The 17,777-nt window shown below is 44.8% G+C and overlaps 3 protein-coding genes across 3 annotated transcripts in view; 1 reads left to right on the top strand and 2 right to left on the bottom strand.

Annotated features, from left to right (window-relative positions):
* LOC307228255 (desmoplakin-B-like) overlaps positions 1 to 2,398 on the bottom strand; it is a 32,157-nt gene extending 29,759 nt beyond the window's left edge. The window contains exons 1-5 of the mRNA XM_079997873.1: positions 2,326 to 2,398; positions 1,575 to 1,700; positions 1,400 to 1,459; positions 1,112 to 1,279; positions 132 to 236 (exon numbers count right to left, since the gene is read on the bottom strand). Of these exons, the coding sequence (XP_079853999.1) occupies positions 132 to 236; positions 1,112 to 1,279; positions 1,400 to 1,459; positions 1,575 to 1,700; positions 2,326 to 2,349 (483 nt within the window). The 5' untranslated portion in view covers positions 2,350 to 2,398. The remainder of the gene's footprint in view (positions 1 to 131; positions 237 to 1,111; positions 1,280 to 1,399; positions 1,460 to 1,574; positions 1,701 to 2,325) is intronic.
* A 749-nt stretch (positions 2,399 to 3,147) lies between these two features.
* Positions 3,148 to 5,701, bottom strand: LOC307228264 (desmoplakin-A-like; the record flags this gene model as incomplete). The annotated part of the gene is made up of 3 exons (XM_079997883.1): positions 3,148 to 3,282; positions 3,819 to 3,894; positions 5,520 to 5,701. 3 exons carry the CDS (start codon positions 5,699 to 5,701, stop codon positions 3,148 to 3,150), a joined length of 393 nt encoding a protein of 130 aa, XP_079854009.1.
* A 7,686-nt stretch (positions 5,702 to 13,387) lies between these two features.
* slc22a23 (solute carrier family 22 member 23) overlaps positions 13,388 to 17,777 on the top strand; it is a gene marked incomplete at both ends in the record, with an annotated part of 12,005 nt that continues 7,615 nt past the window's right edge. Inside the window, 3 exons of the mRNA XM_079997896.1 lie at positions 13,388 to 13,783; positions 14,832 to 14,935; positions 15,305 to 15,459. Of these exons, the coding sequence (XP_079854022.1) occupies positions 13,388 to 13,783; positions 14,832 to 14,935; positions 15,305 to 15,459 (655 nt within the window). The remainder of the gene's footprint in view (positions 13,784 to 14,831; positions 14,936 to 15,304; positions 15,460 to 17,777) is intronic.

A 17,777-nucleotide genomic window follows, 5' to 3' on the forward strand; every position in this document is an offset into this window, starting at 1 on the left:
CCCTCCGTCAGAGGGAGTTCAGTAAGTTAGTCGTCCCCCGTCCGCAAAAAAAGCCTTGGAACCCCAGGGCTACATGACTAATACTGTTTTTTTTCAGATGCATAAGTTCTGGCGATCATGTTTGTCCGCACCTCTATCTTGTCGGAGGCCGGGTGGTTCTTCTTCAGGACGCTGTCCACTCTGGTCTTCAGTTTGTTCAGGTCCTTCTCTTTCTCCTCCAAAGCGCTCATCAGTTTCTGTCACACAAGAGGAGGGTTAGAGAGCGTCCGGGGACACAGGGTGTGTCCAGCCGAGTGGACACTCTACGGTTTTGCCACTTAACCATTTTGGCTGACGTCGTTGCCAGAACCTAATACAAACCTGCTCGCACCAAATGCTTGTGGCTGCATGTCTAGTCAATCAGCTCTTGACACACCTTGATTGCCACACACTGCCTGAGGCAGGGCCAGCCCACAGCATAAACACTCTATGTGGTTGTGTAGGGCCACAACTGCTAGGGTGGGGCACACGATCAGTGAAGGGGCCACACGATTAGTGTGACTTAGTTCCTGTCGCCTCTCGGCTCCTCTCTGCCTCCGCCTTGCACCACTTCTCCAAATTTCAACCCGTTGGTCCGAACAATTTTAGATCATTATTATTTTTGATCATGTATTTATCTTCCTCAGCTCCCAAAACACACTATTCTTGTTGGTTTTGTTTGGAGAAACGGATCGGATGGAGCATATGACCATATAAAGAAATCCATGACGAACTGACGCCAGCTCGAGCAGAGAGTGGAAAAAACATTGAAAACTGAGCGTTCAGAGCAGTCAGAATCTGAGCGTTTTACTCACAGTGATTACTTTGTCATTAGTTTACCTCTTTATCTGACACTCTGGCCACGTCTTATATGAACATCTGACATCGTAACATTATATATATGACAGAAAATAAAGAAAAACATAATAGGCGTCCTTTAAAGTAACAAGTGTCTATGATGGGTTTATGCAAATGATGGGTCAACGATTATTAGCTGCAATCCAATAACCAACATTTTCAGTGCCAAGCATTTCGAAAAGCTTGAATCAAATGATGTGGATGGTGGATTTTTAACTGCACTAGTGTTTCTCACCGAGTAGCTCTCCTGCTTCTTCGGGATATACAGGTCGATGTTCTTGTCTCCCCAGTCGAAGATCAGCTCTTCCTCCTCTCTTTCATTCACCCACATGATTTCCTTGGAAATCTCATCGATGATCTGCTGCAGCTCCCGCAGCTGCTCGGTCCGGCCAAAGGACATTTTCTAGAATGGGGCAGGAGAAAAAAATAGTCAGAGATATGACAAAATGGATCAAGTGAATATTAGACAACTAAATACCTAAATGGTAAGCTCTGAGAAGGTCCTTTTTAAATGTCTTCTCACCTGGAGATTGTCCCACTCCTGGTCCAGGGCGTGAAGATTAGCCTTGTCTCCTTTCTTGATCTATCACAAGAATGATCACATGAATCCCAACAACTCATATGACAGACAGAATCTAAAAGGTGTGAAGACATTTTCTTCTCGAGACAACCTAAATGCAGAAGCGCTGTGAACCTACCAGGTCCTCCTTGGCGCGCTCCACCTCAGGGCTCCTCTGGATGAAGCTGTGGACCTTCTGGTGTGTGAGGAGCTGCTGCTCGATGGTCGCCGAGTCGTCTCCCCAGGGAGAAGTCTCTATCAGACGCTGGCACGGAGGCAACCAGACATTTAGTCACTTCACACCGAATGAAATGCATGAAGAACAAGACATTTACAGGTGATGGGAGCTGGCCATTTGGGAGGCCACTCCCCGAAATACAAACACAGACAGCGACCAGCAGGTGGTGTCAGAGGTACAAGCTGGATCATGAATATTTAATTCACCCATAATTATATGACAACCACTTTCGCAAACATCTCAGGATTTTACCAACAGGCCAAGTGCCTCTCAAATAAGGACCTGCCTTTCCTTGTACAAATCCGTGTGAAAATATACAAAGCCATGGCTGAGAGACAGCAACATTTGGATACCATTGAATGAAAATGTGTCCAAAAATACTTTCATCTCTAACCATATTTGACCTGGTTATGTGATTTGTGGTCATTTACATTGAAAGGAATGTCTAAGAGAATCTGCAATGTTTTATCTTTGGCTTCAGGCATATGGAACAAATCAAACAATCACCAACTAGTCGTGATGGATCCCAATTCCTTCCTAGCTGTTTCGGGGCGGTGTGTGTGTGTGTGTGTGTGTGTGTGTGTGTGTGTGTGTGTGTGTGTGTGTGTGTGTGTGTGTGTGTGTGTGTGTGTGTGTGTGTGTGTGTGTGCACCTTTTGTTGCCCAATCCAGGCCATTGCCTCAGTGAAGCTGCGGCCGGGCTCTTCCCACCCTCCAATGCTCCCCCTGCTGTTCCTGGATCTCCGCTGCATGGTTCCACTAATGGACATGTGGATGCCATTCAGCTGGTCCTTGCAAAGCTCCATACTGTGTAGAAGAAACAGGGCGTTGAGCACCGTCCAAATATCATATAACTGGGTTAGTTTAGCGAAATAACAGTAAAACAATGTGAGTGTGTAAGAAACCAGGCGATAAAGACAGGGCTGGGTGTCATTTATAAACCTTCCACAAAGAGATCGGTATAGATACTTTGATACCAAAGATTTTTTTTTTTCATACAAATTACATTTTTCTAACTTGAAAACTGAGGTAAAATAAAAAAGCTTAAAGGGTAAAACGTTACTTATTACTTTACTTTCTGTATTACGCATTAATCATTACTTACTGCACAAACCACAACTTTGATTTTTAGGCCGCTGACACTGGAAAGAAACTGTGTAGGCCGGTCGAAATTTGGCATCAGTACTGCTGTCTCACCAGACTATAGACCGATATATTTATACAATATGGCTATACAGATATTTACCATACCAGCATATCTATAATTATAAATATGTAGATATATTGTACTTCATTTTTGCTTAATTTTTAGCTCTTTTACTTGATTCTTTATCTATTTTTATCGAATTTGATTTACCTATTCATATTTGTTTTCGACTCTATTGTATCAATGGTAAAAATATTGAAGCTTGATACCCAGCCCGAGATAGAAATCAACAAAACCTGATGGAGAGAGAGCAGTATGGAGTGTTTTTTCATGTTTCTTGCCTCCTGATGATGTTCTCGTTGGACTGACCCATCTGCCTCACGTCGGTAGCGCAGCCTCTCAGCTGGTCTATCATCTCTTTGGCCATGGCCATGTAGCACTCAGTTTCAGCAGTGGAAGCCCCCTGTGGGCAGCGCGGTCAGGGGTCACAGAGAGATGTAAGGCTGCTAGTGCTAATTTCATAGATCTCACAGGTCTAAATCTGGTAGATTTTATTTACGGTGTGAAATGTTGACTCTGAGGATGTTCTCAAGTAAGTGCTGCTATTGGTTTTCTTTTAATTTAGTTTAAACTGAGTAGCGGGTGGATTATTTGTCTTTGCCTTGGTTTCCTACGATCATTAGATTGAATCCTTAGATGTTACATTAACATGCTTTCACTTTCAAGGATAATTGCAGATGGAATCATAAAAGCAATATATATTCCCATCATTCCACATAGATTCAGATGGGTATCAGGACGGTTCAACACAAAAAAAATTATATATATATATAAACAGCTAGGTAAATCACAATGAATAAATAAAAAAGAATCATTCAAGAATATGACGATTGCTCTCTCACTAAATGTGAAATATGCAGAAGACCAAAAGGAATGGTCAAGACAGAGTTAAAAGAACAGCAGTCGCTGATGAAGATGACAAGATAACACATAACTTACAAACTGCATGGCATATTCCGCCTTCCTCAGGTAGTCCTGGCACTGTGCCTGCAGGATGGAGGCCTTCTGCTGGAGGCTGCTGCCCGTGGCGCCAATAGCACAGAAAACGAATCACTATCAGCGTAATTTTTAAGGGTTATAACTGTGATCACCAGTTTAAACACCATCCTCACCAGCACCGTTGTCGTCTAACAGAGTGGCTGACATTATCAGGGCCACGCCACTTGGCTTTCACTTTCAAGTCTGTCTCAGGCTCAATTATATTTACTCTCTGTCCCACATCAACCAACATGTTCATCCAAATGGAGCAACTCAACGCCTGGTAGCCTGTGGGCCAAATGTTTTTCCGCCCATTTCTTAAACAGCACAATCGTTCATTGGCCCATGCAGAAGAAGCGCTACGGGCAATAGTTTGGGCAGCTTTGAAAACAACATGCTTGTGTTAAGATGGAGCGGCAGCGGTAACTTGGCAGGTCAGAGCAAGAAGTAAACTGAGCTGAAAATACGACTCCTGGGAAGCAGGAGAGGAATCCTTCAAGCTCCCATTCAGTTTGGTATAATGGACAAAGCACAACAGCACCTTTGTAGGAAGTGAATTATTTATTCGGACTCAGGACATTATGTAATCGTCTTTACATTACATAATTACTTTGCTTTTACATAATGTATTTTATGCCTCATGTAAAGCACTTTGAATTGCCCTTGTGTATAAAATATGCTATACAAATAAACTTGCCTATGTTGATGGATTAGTTATACCACTCAAACATGATTTACAGTTTACATTGCATTTAGCAGACGCTTTTATCCAATGCGACTTACAATTATTCAAACACAGACGGACGCAGCCATCAGGAGCAATTAGGGGTTAAGTGTCTTGCTCAAGGACACTACAGCATGCTAGCAGGAGGAGCCTGGGATCAAACCAGCAACCTTTAGATTACTAGACCACCAGCTCTACCTCCTGAGCTACCATCCCCACTCTTTTAATAATAACACTTGTACCTTATAATCTTTGTCTTTTAATTCATTATCTCATGATAAGTCTTCTAAAGACCTTTCAAATTATAATATAACCATCTATAACCGGGCCAGGTTGTTTCTCCAGAGTAAGGTTTGCACACAAGCTTTCTGTGTATATAAAAAAAACCTTTCTCCTCACTTTCTAATCCGGAAATATTTGCATGATAAAATGTGCATGATAATTAATTTTTTTTGGAACTTGAAAAAAAGTAGTGTAGGAGGAGACATATTGTCTTCTGTCTACTCGCAACTTGTTGTGTTATAGGACAGACAAAGGCCTAAGGAACAGTGCAAGAAAGTATTAATATTAGATGAGTGCCCTGTGCATCTGGCAACAGTAACAGCAACAGTTCAGGTAGGAGGATTTCAGTGGCCAATGCAGCTTAAAAACTTATATAAATATAATATATGACTATAATGTACATATATGAAGTATAAATGTACTGTTATTATAATATAACAAATGATTACATGTTATATTGTTTTCGTATTTATTATTACTTAGTATTACTATTTCATTATTATATTATTACTTTAATTGATGTAAAGAACTTTAAGTTGCATGTTGTGTATGAAAATAAATAAATGAAGCTTATTATTATATTTAACATTCAAATAACAATAATATTAATAGTAGTAGTTATAATAATAACAATAACAATAATACAAACAGCCTACCCTTGTCCTCCTCCCAAGGAGGTCCTGGAGGTGAAGGGCTCCGCAGGGCCATATCCATTGCCGCCGCCGCCGCGTACCACCTCGCTGGTGGTGTACTGTAACCCTCCTCCCGGGCTCAGGTCACCTCTTGACCCGGCTCTGCGGCTGCTGTGCAGCGCCCTCTGAGACCCGTAATAACTCATCCTGGATCCAAAAAACGGTGGTGGTTTGATGCACTGCGGTTGGATGGGAGTACAGCAAGTGCAGCAGGTGGTGGAGCCGTTCTCTCCACCTCCACCTGTCTGCCCCACAGCGCCCCACTGCAGACTGGAAACCAGTCAGGGAACAGAATCCTTTTTGCCAGGTTGTGGCCACACCTCTCCAGAACTTTCCATGTCCCTCCCCTTTCAACTCAGCCTGTGTGTGTGTGTGTGTGTGTGTGTGTGTGTGTGTGTGTGTGTGTGTGTGTGTGTGTGTGTGTGTGTGTGTGTGTGTGTGTGTGTGTGTGTGTGTGTGTGTGTGTGTGTGTGTGTGTGTGTCTGGGTGTGCGTGCGAGCGTGCATGTGTGGCTGTGGGTGTGTGTGTGTGTGTGTTCTTCTGCAAAAAAGTGGTCCTGCAACACCACAGGAGAGGTATTAAATGTTTGTTATAGAAGATAATAGCACTTTGGAGAGCAATCACGATTATCACCACACACAAACATGCACGCACACACACACACACACCCACACACGCACACACGTACACACGCATGCAAGCACACACACACACACACACACACACACATGCACGCACACAAACAAACACACACACACACACACACACACACACACAGGCTGAGTTGGAAGGGGAGGGACATGGAGAGTTGGAAAAAAAAAGCTCAAATTTGTCCTAGCCAAACACAGGCTCACAGGAAAAACTAGTTGGACGACACCTCAAAGATGACAGGCTCCTAATTGAGATTCAACATCACTTTCGTATCATGCTCTCATGATCCATCCAACGTATTGTTCCAAAGGATGTTAACTAAAACTGTCCGAAATTTTTACACTTTTTAACACACAGTATATGCAGTATATATAAATAAATGTAAGGTAAGATTAGATAAGATAAGATTAGCACTTAGACGAACCCAACCACCCTTTTAACCCCCGGGGGGAATTCAGTGTTTGAGGGGAAATGTGATCTTAAAGACACACACACATGCACCCAGGAACACATGCACAATCCAAATACACGTGCACTTACAATGTGCACACATATTCCATTTCTTGCTCAGCTACTTTAAATCTGTTTTGATACGTTGATATTTTTCAATTCCATTTTCATGTGAGTTTATTTTTTCTTTGGTATTTCTCTGGTCAAGACGAGCCAGGTCTTACATTTTTACAACCTTTCCTAAAATCACAGGATTTTCTACGACAAGAACTAATAAAAACTTTTACTGCAACCACCACCAGGGGTGCCGCTAGGGATTTAAGGCCCCATGAAAAGATATCAGACGGCTTCGTTCAATTAGGAAACCGAGGGGAAAAAATCTAAAATAAATTCATTCACATGTTATTCACATGTTGGCGGGGGAGGGAGGGGAAGGCTGCCGGAGCTTGTGCAATCTAAAAATTAAAAGAAAAAGTACGCACCACATATATGTACCTGATGTTCTAATTGTTTTTCTAGCGCCCTTGTCAGTCACAGGCCCTTAGAACCGTCCCCCCCCCCCCACACATACTGACCACTACTACTATTCCTGTACTATTATTACACTTGCTGCTGCTGAAACTAGTACTACTACTCAGTGGCCGTTTTAGTGACCAATGTGGCAACGACTAGTGTGAGGCCCTTCTCCAGTTTGCTTAATGAAATCATGGCTAGTGAATAAAAGGTATTTGGAGGCAGCTCTTTTCAGCTAACAAAGCCACAGAACTAAAAGACGGACCCAAATGAGAATTCTAACTGTTCTAACTGAAGAAATGAAGATGACCTTCAGTCAGTTGGAAGAAGACAATATGGCAAGAAAAATATGATAAGTATATAATCTTTAATTTCTATAATCTAAGCACATAATTCAGGCACCAGGTGACAATTCAAAATTTAATGGAATATGATGCAGTCAGGATCTCAGGCATTCTGTATTGCTTTCAAATATTTATTCTCCTATAGATGAATTGTAGATAATTTCCCTACTGGGAGTAATAATACTACTTCTATTATAACTATTAATGTTACGCTCACTGACTCAGAACAGATGTGAGCCTACAAGCACGACCGAAAAACAATCAGGTAAGAAGTCAAAATCTGCAAGGTTTATTACAAAAAAAACAGGCAGTAGTCAAAACCAGGAGATGAGTCAGAGAAAGCAACATATCTGGCAGGGAACAGGCAGAAGTTCAGACAGAAGGTACAGGATCAAGTAGCAGTGCAGGAAAGCTCAGCGTAACGCGAAAGACAATCTGGCATGAACCGTGGAAGTGGACTGGTATTTATACTGAGGGACCAACGAGGAAATTATCTGTAAGCGGGGGAAACCAGGTGAAGGGAAAGGAGTGACTGCCAGGCAAAAGGGAGTGGGAGGATCTGAAGTAACAATCTTCGGCAGCAGCCTGTGTGTGTGTGTGTGTGTGTGTGTGTGTGTGTGTGTGTGTGTGTGTGTGTGTGTGTGTGTGGGTGCGTGATTTGTCACCTCTCAGTTGTTTCCCTTTAGCTCATACAGATAATTACAGACTGGGGCTTCCATGTGAATAACAGGGTGGGTGGGGCGGGAGTAGGGGGTGGGGGGGCAATATCACCAAACTCTAATTTGAGTCGTTAGATTTAATTTGCCTTGCGAGTTGGCATGAGTCTACATGGGCACTTTTCCTAAAAGCAATGATCCTATTAAGATTTTTCTCAAGGGATCCTTCGGCCCCACCTTTCTCTTTGCCTTGTGGCAAATGCCATTTTGGAACACGCCTTGGCCTGCACACACACCATAAACTGACAGAGATACATCATTTGGACCAAACTAGCATTCCAGGGCTGGTCCTCATTTAAAAATCGAACGTTGGTGTTGTTTTCGCTGCAGATCTAGTGCGCTGCAATGAGGCATCTGGAGAGCGGGTTTGAACTCTGGGTCGAGTTTGTGTACATGCCTGAGGTGAAACCATGAAGCCATAACTCATGACATTGCCAGAATGTTTTGAAGCTCATTGCTCCACTTTTGAGATTATTTGCACCAAAACAACAGTCGTGTGAGTACTCAAGTCAATACCGTAAACAACTCACCAAACTTTTTGTGTGTGAATATATTTGGCTGGGAGTACTTTGGCTGTGCGAGATACAGGTTTCCAGGTGTGTGTGTGTGTGTGTGTGTGTGTGTGTGTGTGTGTGTGTGTGTGTGTGTGTGTGTGTGTGTGTGTGTGTGTGTGTGTGTGTGTGTGTGTGTGTGTGTGTGTGTGTGTGTGTGTGTGTGTGTGTGTGTGTGCGCGTGTGCGTGCGTGCGTGCGTGCGTGTATGTGTGTGTATCTAAGCCCTGGGCTGAATGCGAGTTCTCGTCTGTGTTCCCTTCTGAACGGTCTCTCATTCCCCAATTCCAGCGACAGGATTGGGCTTGCTGAATATAATGGAAATCTTATAATCTCTCCTAATTAACAATATTTGTGAGTAGGCGTAGGCATGGGTGTGGGTGTGGGTGAGGTTGTGTGTCCGCTTGTGTTCGGTTTGTCCTGAGAGAAGCAACCGTAACATGATTGAAGCACATGTAGGCCTGTTCTGACTTTCACTCTTGTGGCAATGTAGCAATTATGGCTTCTAAGGTTTAAGTATGTGTGTGTGTGTGTGTGTGTGTGTGTGTGTGTGTGTGTGTGTGTGTGTGTGTGTGTGTGTGTGTGTGTGTGTGTGTGTGCAGTCTCTGTGGAAGAGACGGTGGCAGCGAAAAAACATGAAAATCGCGAAAGGTCCTCGCTAGAGCCAGTGTTTGGTGTCTCCGTTCTGGGCTACTGTGGAAGTGGTGGAGGTGCAACATGAAAAACGAAAACACAACGATTCTTATTTTCATGGGATTAGACACTCATTAAAACGTACTTATGGATATTATATTCCATTTCTGCCAAGTCTGTACCTAAAATTCTACACACCGCTCCTTAAAATAAAATAAGTACATCCATTACATAAATCAAAAAACGTTGTGTCTACAAGCATGGCATTTTCAAATTCAACACGCTTTAATTTCCAGGCTAGGCAGGTTAGGTAAGTTGATGTCAGATTTTGAGTGGCTAGCCACACCCTGAAAAGAGAGACTTTGTCCCATTGCCTCTGGGAATATGCCTGAGCCTGAAGTTAAGCTGCCACACCCAAAAACACACCCAATATTCAATGGCATCAAGGGAGAGTGATGCCCAATAATCATAAAATTGACTGATGATTCATATCGGCATATCGAAACCCAAATATGCATATGCTGTTTCAGTGTCAGAGTCTCAGTGTTGCACTTTTAGACACATCGTGAAGTCTTGTTGCAGTCTGACATTCATCAAACGGAGAGCGATTTAATTATTAGTCCTTACTTTCTGTGGGTTCTTTGTCACTCTCTTAGAGCTGTCATCGTTCTGTCTGTCAAGGCTTATTAAGCTACAAACTGTGTATGTGTGCGTGTGTGTGTGTGTCTGTCTGTCTGTCTGTGAGTCTGTGTGTGTGTGTGTGCGTGCGTGCGTGCGTGTTTTCGTGTGTGTGAAGTAAAAGCTGTGAATCATAAAAGATGACAGTTAGAAATGCTGCTTGTCTGAGAAGAGGAATATCCATGGTTCAAAGACATTACGGTGAATCGGGAGCACACGCACACACTGTCTGTTCCAGTATGGACACACTGTGTGTGTAAGAGGAAGCAAGATGGAGTAGAGTTTTGTTCACATCATAAATAGCATGTTAGATAATAACAAAGTTTTGAATATGGGTATTTATTCATTGACCACAATAATGATTGAAGAATTCACAGGCTGCACAGAGCTCAACTGGTTACAGGCTCATGGGTGCGGTCATGTGGCCTCTTCCAAACGACCTGAAGGCTAATGGCACCTGCCAACAACCATGCCTGTACCTGTGTGACTGGGAGAATGACAGATCAGACAGAAAAACAGGTGGTGTCGGCGGGGGGGGGCGACGACAAAGAGAACCTTTATGGTCCTATTTCTATGTGCACCAGTTCATGTAAGCGTGAGAGAGAAAGGAGAAGATATGCAAGAGGAGGCAGGCGCAGCCTTGATTATTTGCTTCATGGAATTTACATGGAAGGTCAAACCGAGGACGGCACTGAGCAACAGCGTACCCCTGTACCCTGATCGAAGCACATGTAGGCCTGACACTTCATTTTGAGGGGGTGGGAGATGGGTGCACATCGGGAGGATTATGGCTCTAATGGCTTGCTGATCATGTAACGCCGACCTGTGTGAGGCGGCTTGGGTGACATGGATATGCCTCCAGGGTTAGAGATGTGGAGGAGGACCCTGCCCCCGCAGCAGTTCGGGTTGGGGTGGTTGTGGGTGGCTGGGGGGGTGACCATAAAGAAACCTGTCACTTGACACCTGAACCTACTGTATGTGGGTCACTGGATTCATTGTGATACACAGAATTCTCCCAGCCATCCAAGTTTGGTGAATTTCTCTCTTCTGTCTCTGGCATCACACCTGGACGTGCATTTGGACCATTAAAATACTCTGGAATGTGCGGCAGCGTCTGTGTGTGTTTTCACTTGACTCAGGGGTGTGGCTGCTAGTCTGATATTAGAAGAAGAATTAGAAGACGACACGCCACACTCCCAACACATGCATACACACACACACGCACATGCTTTTTGGAGGGTGGCCGATGAAATTCGTCCCATCATTCGTCCCATCGCTGATATTTAACATTATGTGTCTTCAGCAGCTCCTCCTTTGTCCTCATGCCCCTGCTCTATCTACAGTAAGATCTTAATAAAACTGTCTGGCAGGGAAGGGTGTTGTGGGGCGAGGGGAGGGGAGGTGGAGAACTGCCATGCAAGTGAGAGATGAGTGGGTACTAAGCATATGGTCTCACCTCCATGTTACAGAGGCAGCTGCACTCAGCCCTGAATGCTAGCTTTGTCCATTCCAGAGCCTAGGGGACTGTTTAGGAGAGTGAATTGTTGAAATATGATCAGATCACATCCACCCGCCCCCCCAAAAAATCATCACTCTCACATACACGCATGCTCTGCTCAGACACACACAATTTCTACTTCTCTATTTTTACACGTTTGTGTTCACTTGTACGCACGCGTGCAGAGAGAAAGCAGTCTTGCGCCTCCCTCCTCGACTGCGGGCATTTGCAGATCTGGGGGGTGAGCCTGACATTCGTCCCATCGCTGTGTTTCAAGGTCATAGATTCAGGAATTCGGAACACAGTCAGTCTGTCCCCATAGGCGAGTTAGAATATATATATATATATATATATATATATATATATATATATATATATATATATATATATATATATATATATATATATATATATATATATAAATACGAATAATACAATAATAATATATATTATAGATGTATAAATATATCTATAATATTATTGTAAATGAATAAATGTAAAGCTCTGCGGTTGGTTCGGTGGGATTGGTCATTTTCACTCACATGTCAACCACCCATTTGTAAAAAAATATGTAAATTACAACCGTCAAGGCGAACGGCATCGTTCTGCGATCAGCTGTCGCCCCCTTGCAGCTGTAGTTGAAAACGCAGCCATCCGCCTATTGTCTTCATATAAATATATTTTTCGATGGAAAAATATATTTATATGAAGTGCATAAAACATATATGAGGTGTTTGTATTCACTGAAGCGACACAAAGCTATAATTATATACATATCTCGATATATACAAGGATACGTAGTAGTCTACAATCCATAAATCAACCTAAATCGACGCAAAACCAGGAATTGGTATAATATTTTGACAATTATTAATTATGACTGATCCTAGAGTGGAAGAGGGTGCACAAAGGTACTTATTGTTGCGTCCGAACGACGATGCCCCTCAGTGGCGCAGTCTCCCCCCCCGAGCGTCCTCCAATCAGAGCGCATAGCACGACCTGGTGGGGGCCGGGCTTCGCCCCCACCGAGCCTGTGCGGGAGACCCATCCACGGCGAGGTATCCCATTGATCAGTCCAAGAAGAACCAGGCGCCACTATCGATGGAAGGACCGCCCAAGTGATGTTTACGCACGGGAGCGTGGGTTGCGGACTTGTAAAGACCATGTGCGCTTTGGGGGGCTGAGGCATGACGATCACTGCGTCTCGGGGACAGGGAGGTCACGATTTGGACAGGTACTTTACCTGTGGCCCGGGTGGATGGACGGATGGACGGAGGATGCGGCGTCTGGTTCGGGTGTAGTGCTATATAGTTGACGTAATCTTTCCGCTGGATTTTTAGTATCATCTGGGCGAGCCGGGCTCACCCCCCCACGGTATGGACGGACCCTGCGTCAGGACACATGGACTACAGAGACCCCGCCGGGAACATGCTGCTGCCGGAGCCCACACCTCTGAAGGAGAGACGAAGCTCCAGCCAGACCGACTGAGCGGACCCGACTGAGCGGACCCGCTTGCACCATTTGCGAGACCATGAAGGCGACCGCACCGTGATCCGGTCGCGATTTCTGCAGCTTCAGGGTCTTGGAGGGAAGGACCCCCCCTTAACCCCCGTGTTCGGTGCGGCTTTGTCTGCGCCCTTGGATTCCTTTGTGTCAGAGGAGGGGTTTTTTGGGTTTTTTTCCTTCTTTTTTTTTTGGAGAAGCGGACGGCAGCGGAGCCACTGCCCCATACAGCACCCCCCCCCCTCTCTCTGTCCCTCTTCCTCTCTCTCTCTCTCTGTCCCTGTGGCCGGGCCGCGATGGCAGTCGGCCGGCCGGAGGCGCAGGAACACCCGCCCGATAACGGCTTCACGCCGCTGGAGCGCATGGCGCCCAGGCTGCTGCCGCACGTCGACGGCTCGGTGCTGCCGTCCCTGGGGGGTTTCGGGAGGCACCAGAAGCATCTCGTGGTTCTGACGTGGATACCGGCGCTTTTCATTGGATTTAGCCAGTTTTCGGATTATTTCCTTTTGGCTCAGCCCAATGGCACGTGTGCGTACCCGGTTATGAACGACAGCAACTGGACCGTGCCGTCGCTACCTCCGATGCACCTTCGGATCAACGGTACCGGAAACGGCGAACACAGCGCGCTGTGCGCCTGCAAGGAGTGGAAACTGGACCTGCTGACTGGACTCAGTCAGAATGTGGTTACCAAGGTAACGAGGCCCCACAGGCGCAGTGCTTGTGTGTTCGTACTCCCTCTCATCCTCATCTTCATCCCCATAAGCATCCATCCCACCGTTCTGACAGTGGGATGGATGCTTGTGGAGACCTCCATTCGGTGCATGTGGGTCCTGACACACACAACAGCTGATTGGCACAGTGCACCCACTGACCTCATTGGGAGGAGGACTGCATGCTGTGTCTGCAAATGGGATGTTGGCACTTGATGGTCAGGGCTTTGTTGTTTTCCATGAGTTTTGCCTTTTTTCCCCTGGGTGTGTGCACTAGATGTATAGTGGTTGCACAGTACCCCCCCCTTCAAATAGTGCTGATGTGAAGCAGTCCACGGATAGTACAGCTCGTTGCTGATTGTATCCCTTTACCGCACTGAATAAATCGACCAAAACCCATATCCACCTCTTCCTACTCGCTGACTCTGGCTCTAAACGCCCCCCCCCCCATATGTTGTGCTCTTGTTCACATTTGGTATCGCACCAGGCAGCATTTCATAGTAAACACAGCTGCATCAGCACGGCTAGATTCCACCAGACATTTTGTAGAGATGCACTCTCACATGCGCACACACAAGCATCGGTTCTTGCTGGGGTTTCAGAAGCTGCAAGCTGCTGTTGAAATTAACTCCAGTGATGGGTACACCGACTCACCGGCTCAGTTGTTTTAGATGGTCCTCCCTCTCTTTCTCTTCCCTCATGCATGGTGTACCCTTGAATATTTCATAATCCGAGTATGTCTGCTCACTTGGACTCCTTGTACACCACTACATGTATTTTCAAACTATTGAGTCAGAAAGAGAGATGGACATGCAAAAACCTCAAAATACACTCCTCAAAATAAAACCTTCAATTCCTTTTCACTGTTCTCAACATTAATCTCAGCGTTTTTTTTAACATTATTTTCCTTTCTCTCATACCATCTCTCATACGTTGAATCTCCTAATTGAGTAGTCTGTGTTTCTTAACGTCAGCATTATCACCATACTCTCCGTATCCAACATCTCTTGTCTTTTCTTCTGTCTTGCAGTGGAAGCTGGTGTGTGACTCAGCCTGGAAGGTTCACATTGCCAAGTTCTCGTTGCTCGTGGGCTCCATATTTGGCTACCTGGTGATGGGTGTCATGGCTGACTGGTACGCTGCCTCCTCCGCTTCCATTTTGCCCACACAAAGTGTTAGCTCTATGCGCATGGTGCTGCTAAAACCACATGGGAAAGAAACACTGCATTGTGTCTGGGATCAGTTGCCATGGAAACAATGTAAAGAAATGCGCAGGCGGTCGAGGCCTTAGCCCTGACCGCAACCCGGTGACCTCATGATCCCCGCCACCAGGAAGTAGGCCAACAAAGTCTCAATGTAATAGTGGCTGAAAGAGACTCTTTCCAAATACTGTCAATAAAGTTATTTGACTTCCGGCGCACTCCACATCTCAGTGCTCTTCTTTCCATTTTATATACATGTCTGTATCTCTCTTTTTTTTTTTTTTTTTTTCTTTCTCCTTAGGTTCGGCCGCCAACCCGTGCTGATTCTATCAGTGCTTTTCATGCTGGTGTTTGGTCTGACTGTCGCCTTCTCTGTCAACGTGACTATGTTCAGCACCCTGCGCTTCTTCGAGGGCTTCTGCCTCGCAGGGCTCACGCTCACCCTCTACGTGCTCCGTAAGTAGAGCGGTCCAGCTCAGCACTTTGCACCACACACCCGGCGTGGGTATTTTGGACATTGGGGGCCATAAAGAAGCATCCATTTCGTTTTTAAGAGGGTTTCAAAAAAATTGAAGTTCAGAAGAATTAGAGGAAGTTCTAATTTCGATTAAAAAAGAGAAACTTATTTAAGACGCCCTTCAAGTTGGCCATAACAATTATTTGTGTTGCAATTTGCTAATTCTTTGGTTGTGCACAGTCAGGACCTCACTGGCATTTAATTTTATTACAGTTGTCAAATGTGCACTCTAAAACACAAGGTAAGCAGTCACAAGCACCCCGTTTTTTAAAATGCAAGAATCACTCTTTCCCGCTCAGTGTGTATTGTTATACTTATCTACACAGAACATGGTGTTAGTTAATGCTGTAACTTTGAGTCTTGTGGTTGTTGTTGCGGCAGTTTTTGGATTTGGGGACGACTGACATTTCCAAAATTCTTAAGTTTCCCTCCCAGAATGACATTATATAACTTCTACACTCCAATCTTCTTCTTTTCCACTATTCCTCCTCTTTCTTCAAGAGATTATTTTATGCTCTTTAAAGGCGCCGCCCCCCTCCCTCCCCCCCCTCTCCCCCCTCCCTCCCGCCTTGCTCCCCCCTCCGCGTCGCCACTGTAAGCGCCGTTGTGACATTATTATTCTCCTCCCTGCTCTTCTGTTGTCTTATCAGCGGCTCTGTCGTCTGTGTGCCCTGCCTAGCTCGAGCTCTGTGTTTACTAATCTTGCCAGGGGACAACCCGAAACGCCGAGGCACTCTGATCACCGAAAGGTGTTCCAAATGACAGCTATGCTGCTGTTTTTTTCAGCGTGACTGCACTGATATGCTTCCACTTACCTTCCACATTACTGACTCGCTTCAGCTACCCCCCCCCCCCCATATCCCCCTCAGCCTCTTTTGGGTCCCTTTGTCATTTGGCCGCCTGGAAAGAAGATCAGTTATATATTATGCGTTGTGACGTTGGGTGCGACGAGGGGTGGTCGGGGGAGCTGCCTGGGACTTTAAAAACAAACAATCAACATGAAAGTTTCTTATCTGTCTGATGAGAGATACTAGGTGTTCGATTTGATCCCCAGACACAAAAGGTTCAAATGCATTGTATTTTGTCTAGTTATGATACTCAATTCTTAGGTTATGAGTGCTTATTGGTGTTGCAATGATATATGTGGGGGTTTTTTGTCCTCAAGTAGAAGACATTGTTGACGCTTTTGGTCCTAAAGGGATTCTTTGTGTGGCGTTCTCCTCAGGTTGTTTAACAAACATTTGCTTGAGGATATGCACAATTATATTGTGTGTGTGTGTGTGTGTGTGTGTGTGTGTGTGTGTGTGTGTGCGTGCGTGCGTGCTTGCATGCGCATGTGTGTGAGTGAGTGCTTGAGGTGACTGAAACCCAAGGTGGAAGGCTGAGAAAGCGTTTATTGTGGTTCCCGATGTGGCGCTCGTTGGAAACCCAGGCTTAGGCTTTTTTTCCACTTGAGCACATTTGGTCACTGTCAGAGTTTTAGCAAATGTACTCCGTTTTAACGATCGGTTCAACTCACTCCCTCTCTCTCTGTCTTGTCTCTGGTTTCGACTCGCCTTCTCACTTACACACACGCACGCTCGCATGGACGCACGCACACACATTGTTTGGCTCACACAAATAAGCATTCTTGTTGTGTTGACGGAGTGTTAGTAAAGCAAAAAAGACCTGTGATAGGTTTCAATTTTCCCCTCCATTTCACACCAAAGCATGTACCAGCAGTGTGTGTGGTTGTGTGATTTTGGGTCTGAATTTAGAACCTGCTTTTAAAGTGCAAATTGCATGGAGTGTGTGTATGTGAGTGGTGCTAGTGTGTGTTAGATGCACATAGTAGATTATGAAGCATCAATCTGCTTCTGAAACCCACTGTGAAGATCAAACTCTGTGATAGAAAACCCTAAAGGCGTGGCAAGGTGTACTATATAGAAGACATCAAGTATTAAAGACGCACTGTGGAGCAGATACGTTCAAACGAACTGTATAATTTTGAACTGAAAACCAGCCATACTCATGTCTTGAAATAAATTAAGGATACGGAGAGGTATCGATAAACCTAAAATCTAACATTCTACCACTTTTCACAGTTCATTTTTCAGTTTTATTTTCCATTATCCTGCCACATTTTATTGTCTACAGTTAACTGTGGGGTTTATTTTCACACTATTTCACATTTTTCATTTTTATTCTATTGTCTGACATATTGTAAGTATAACTACCTATTGTTTTTTATGTGAGCTGCTGGGACATGGCAATCTAT

Source organism: Zeus faber, assembly GCF_960531495.2.
Source record: "Zeus faber genome assembly, chromosome: 1".
Taxonomy (NCBI): Eukaryota; Metazoa; Chordata; class Actinopteri; order Zeiformes; family Zeidae; genus Zeus; species Zeus faber.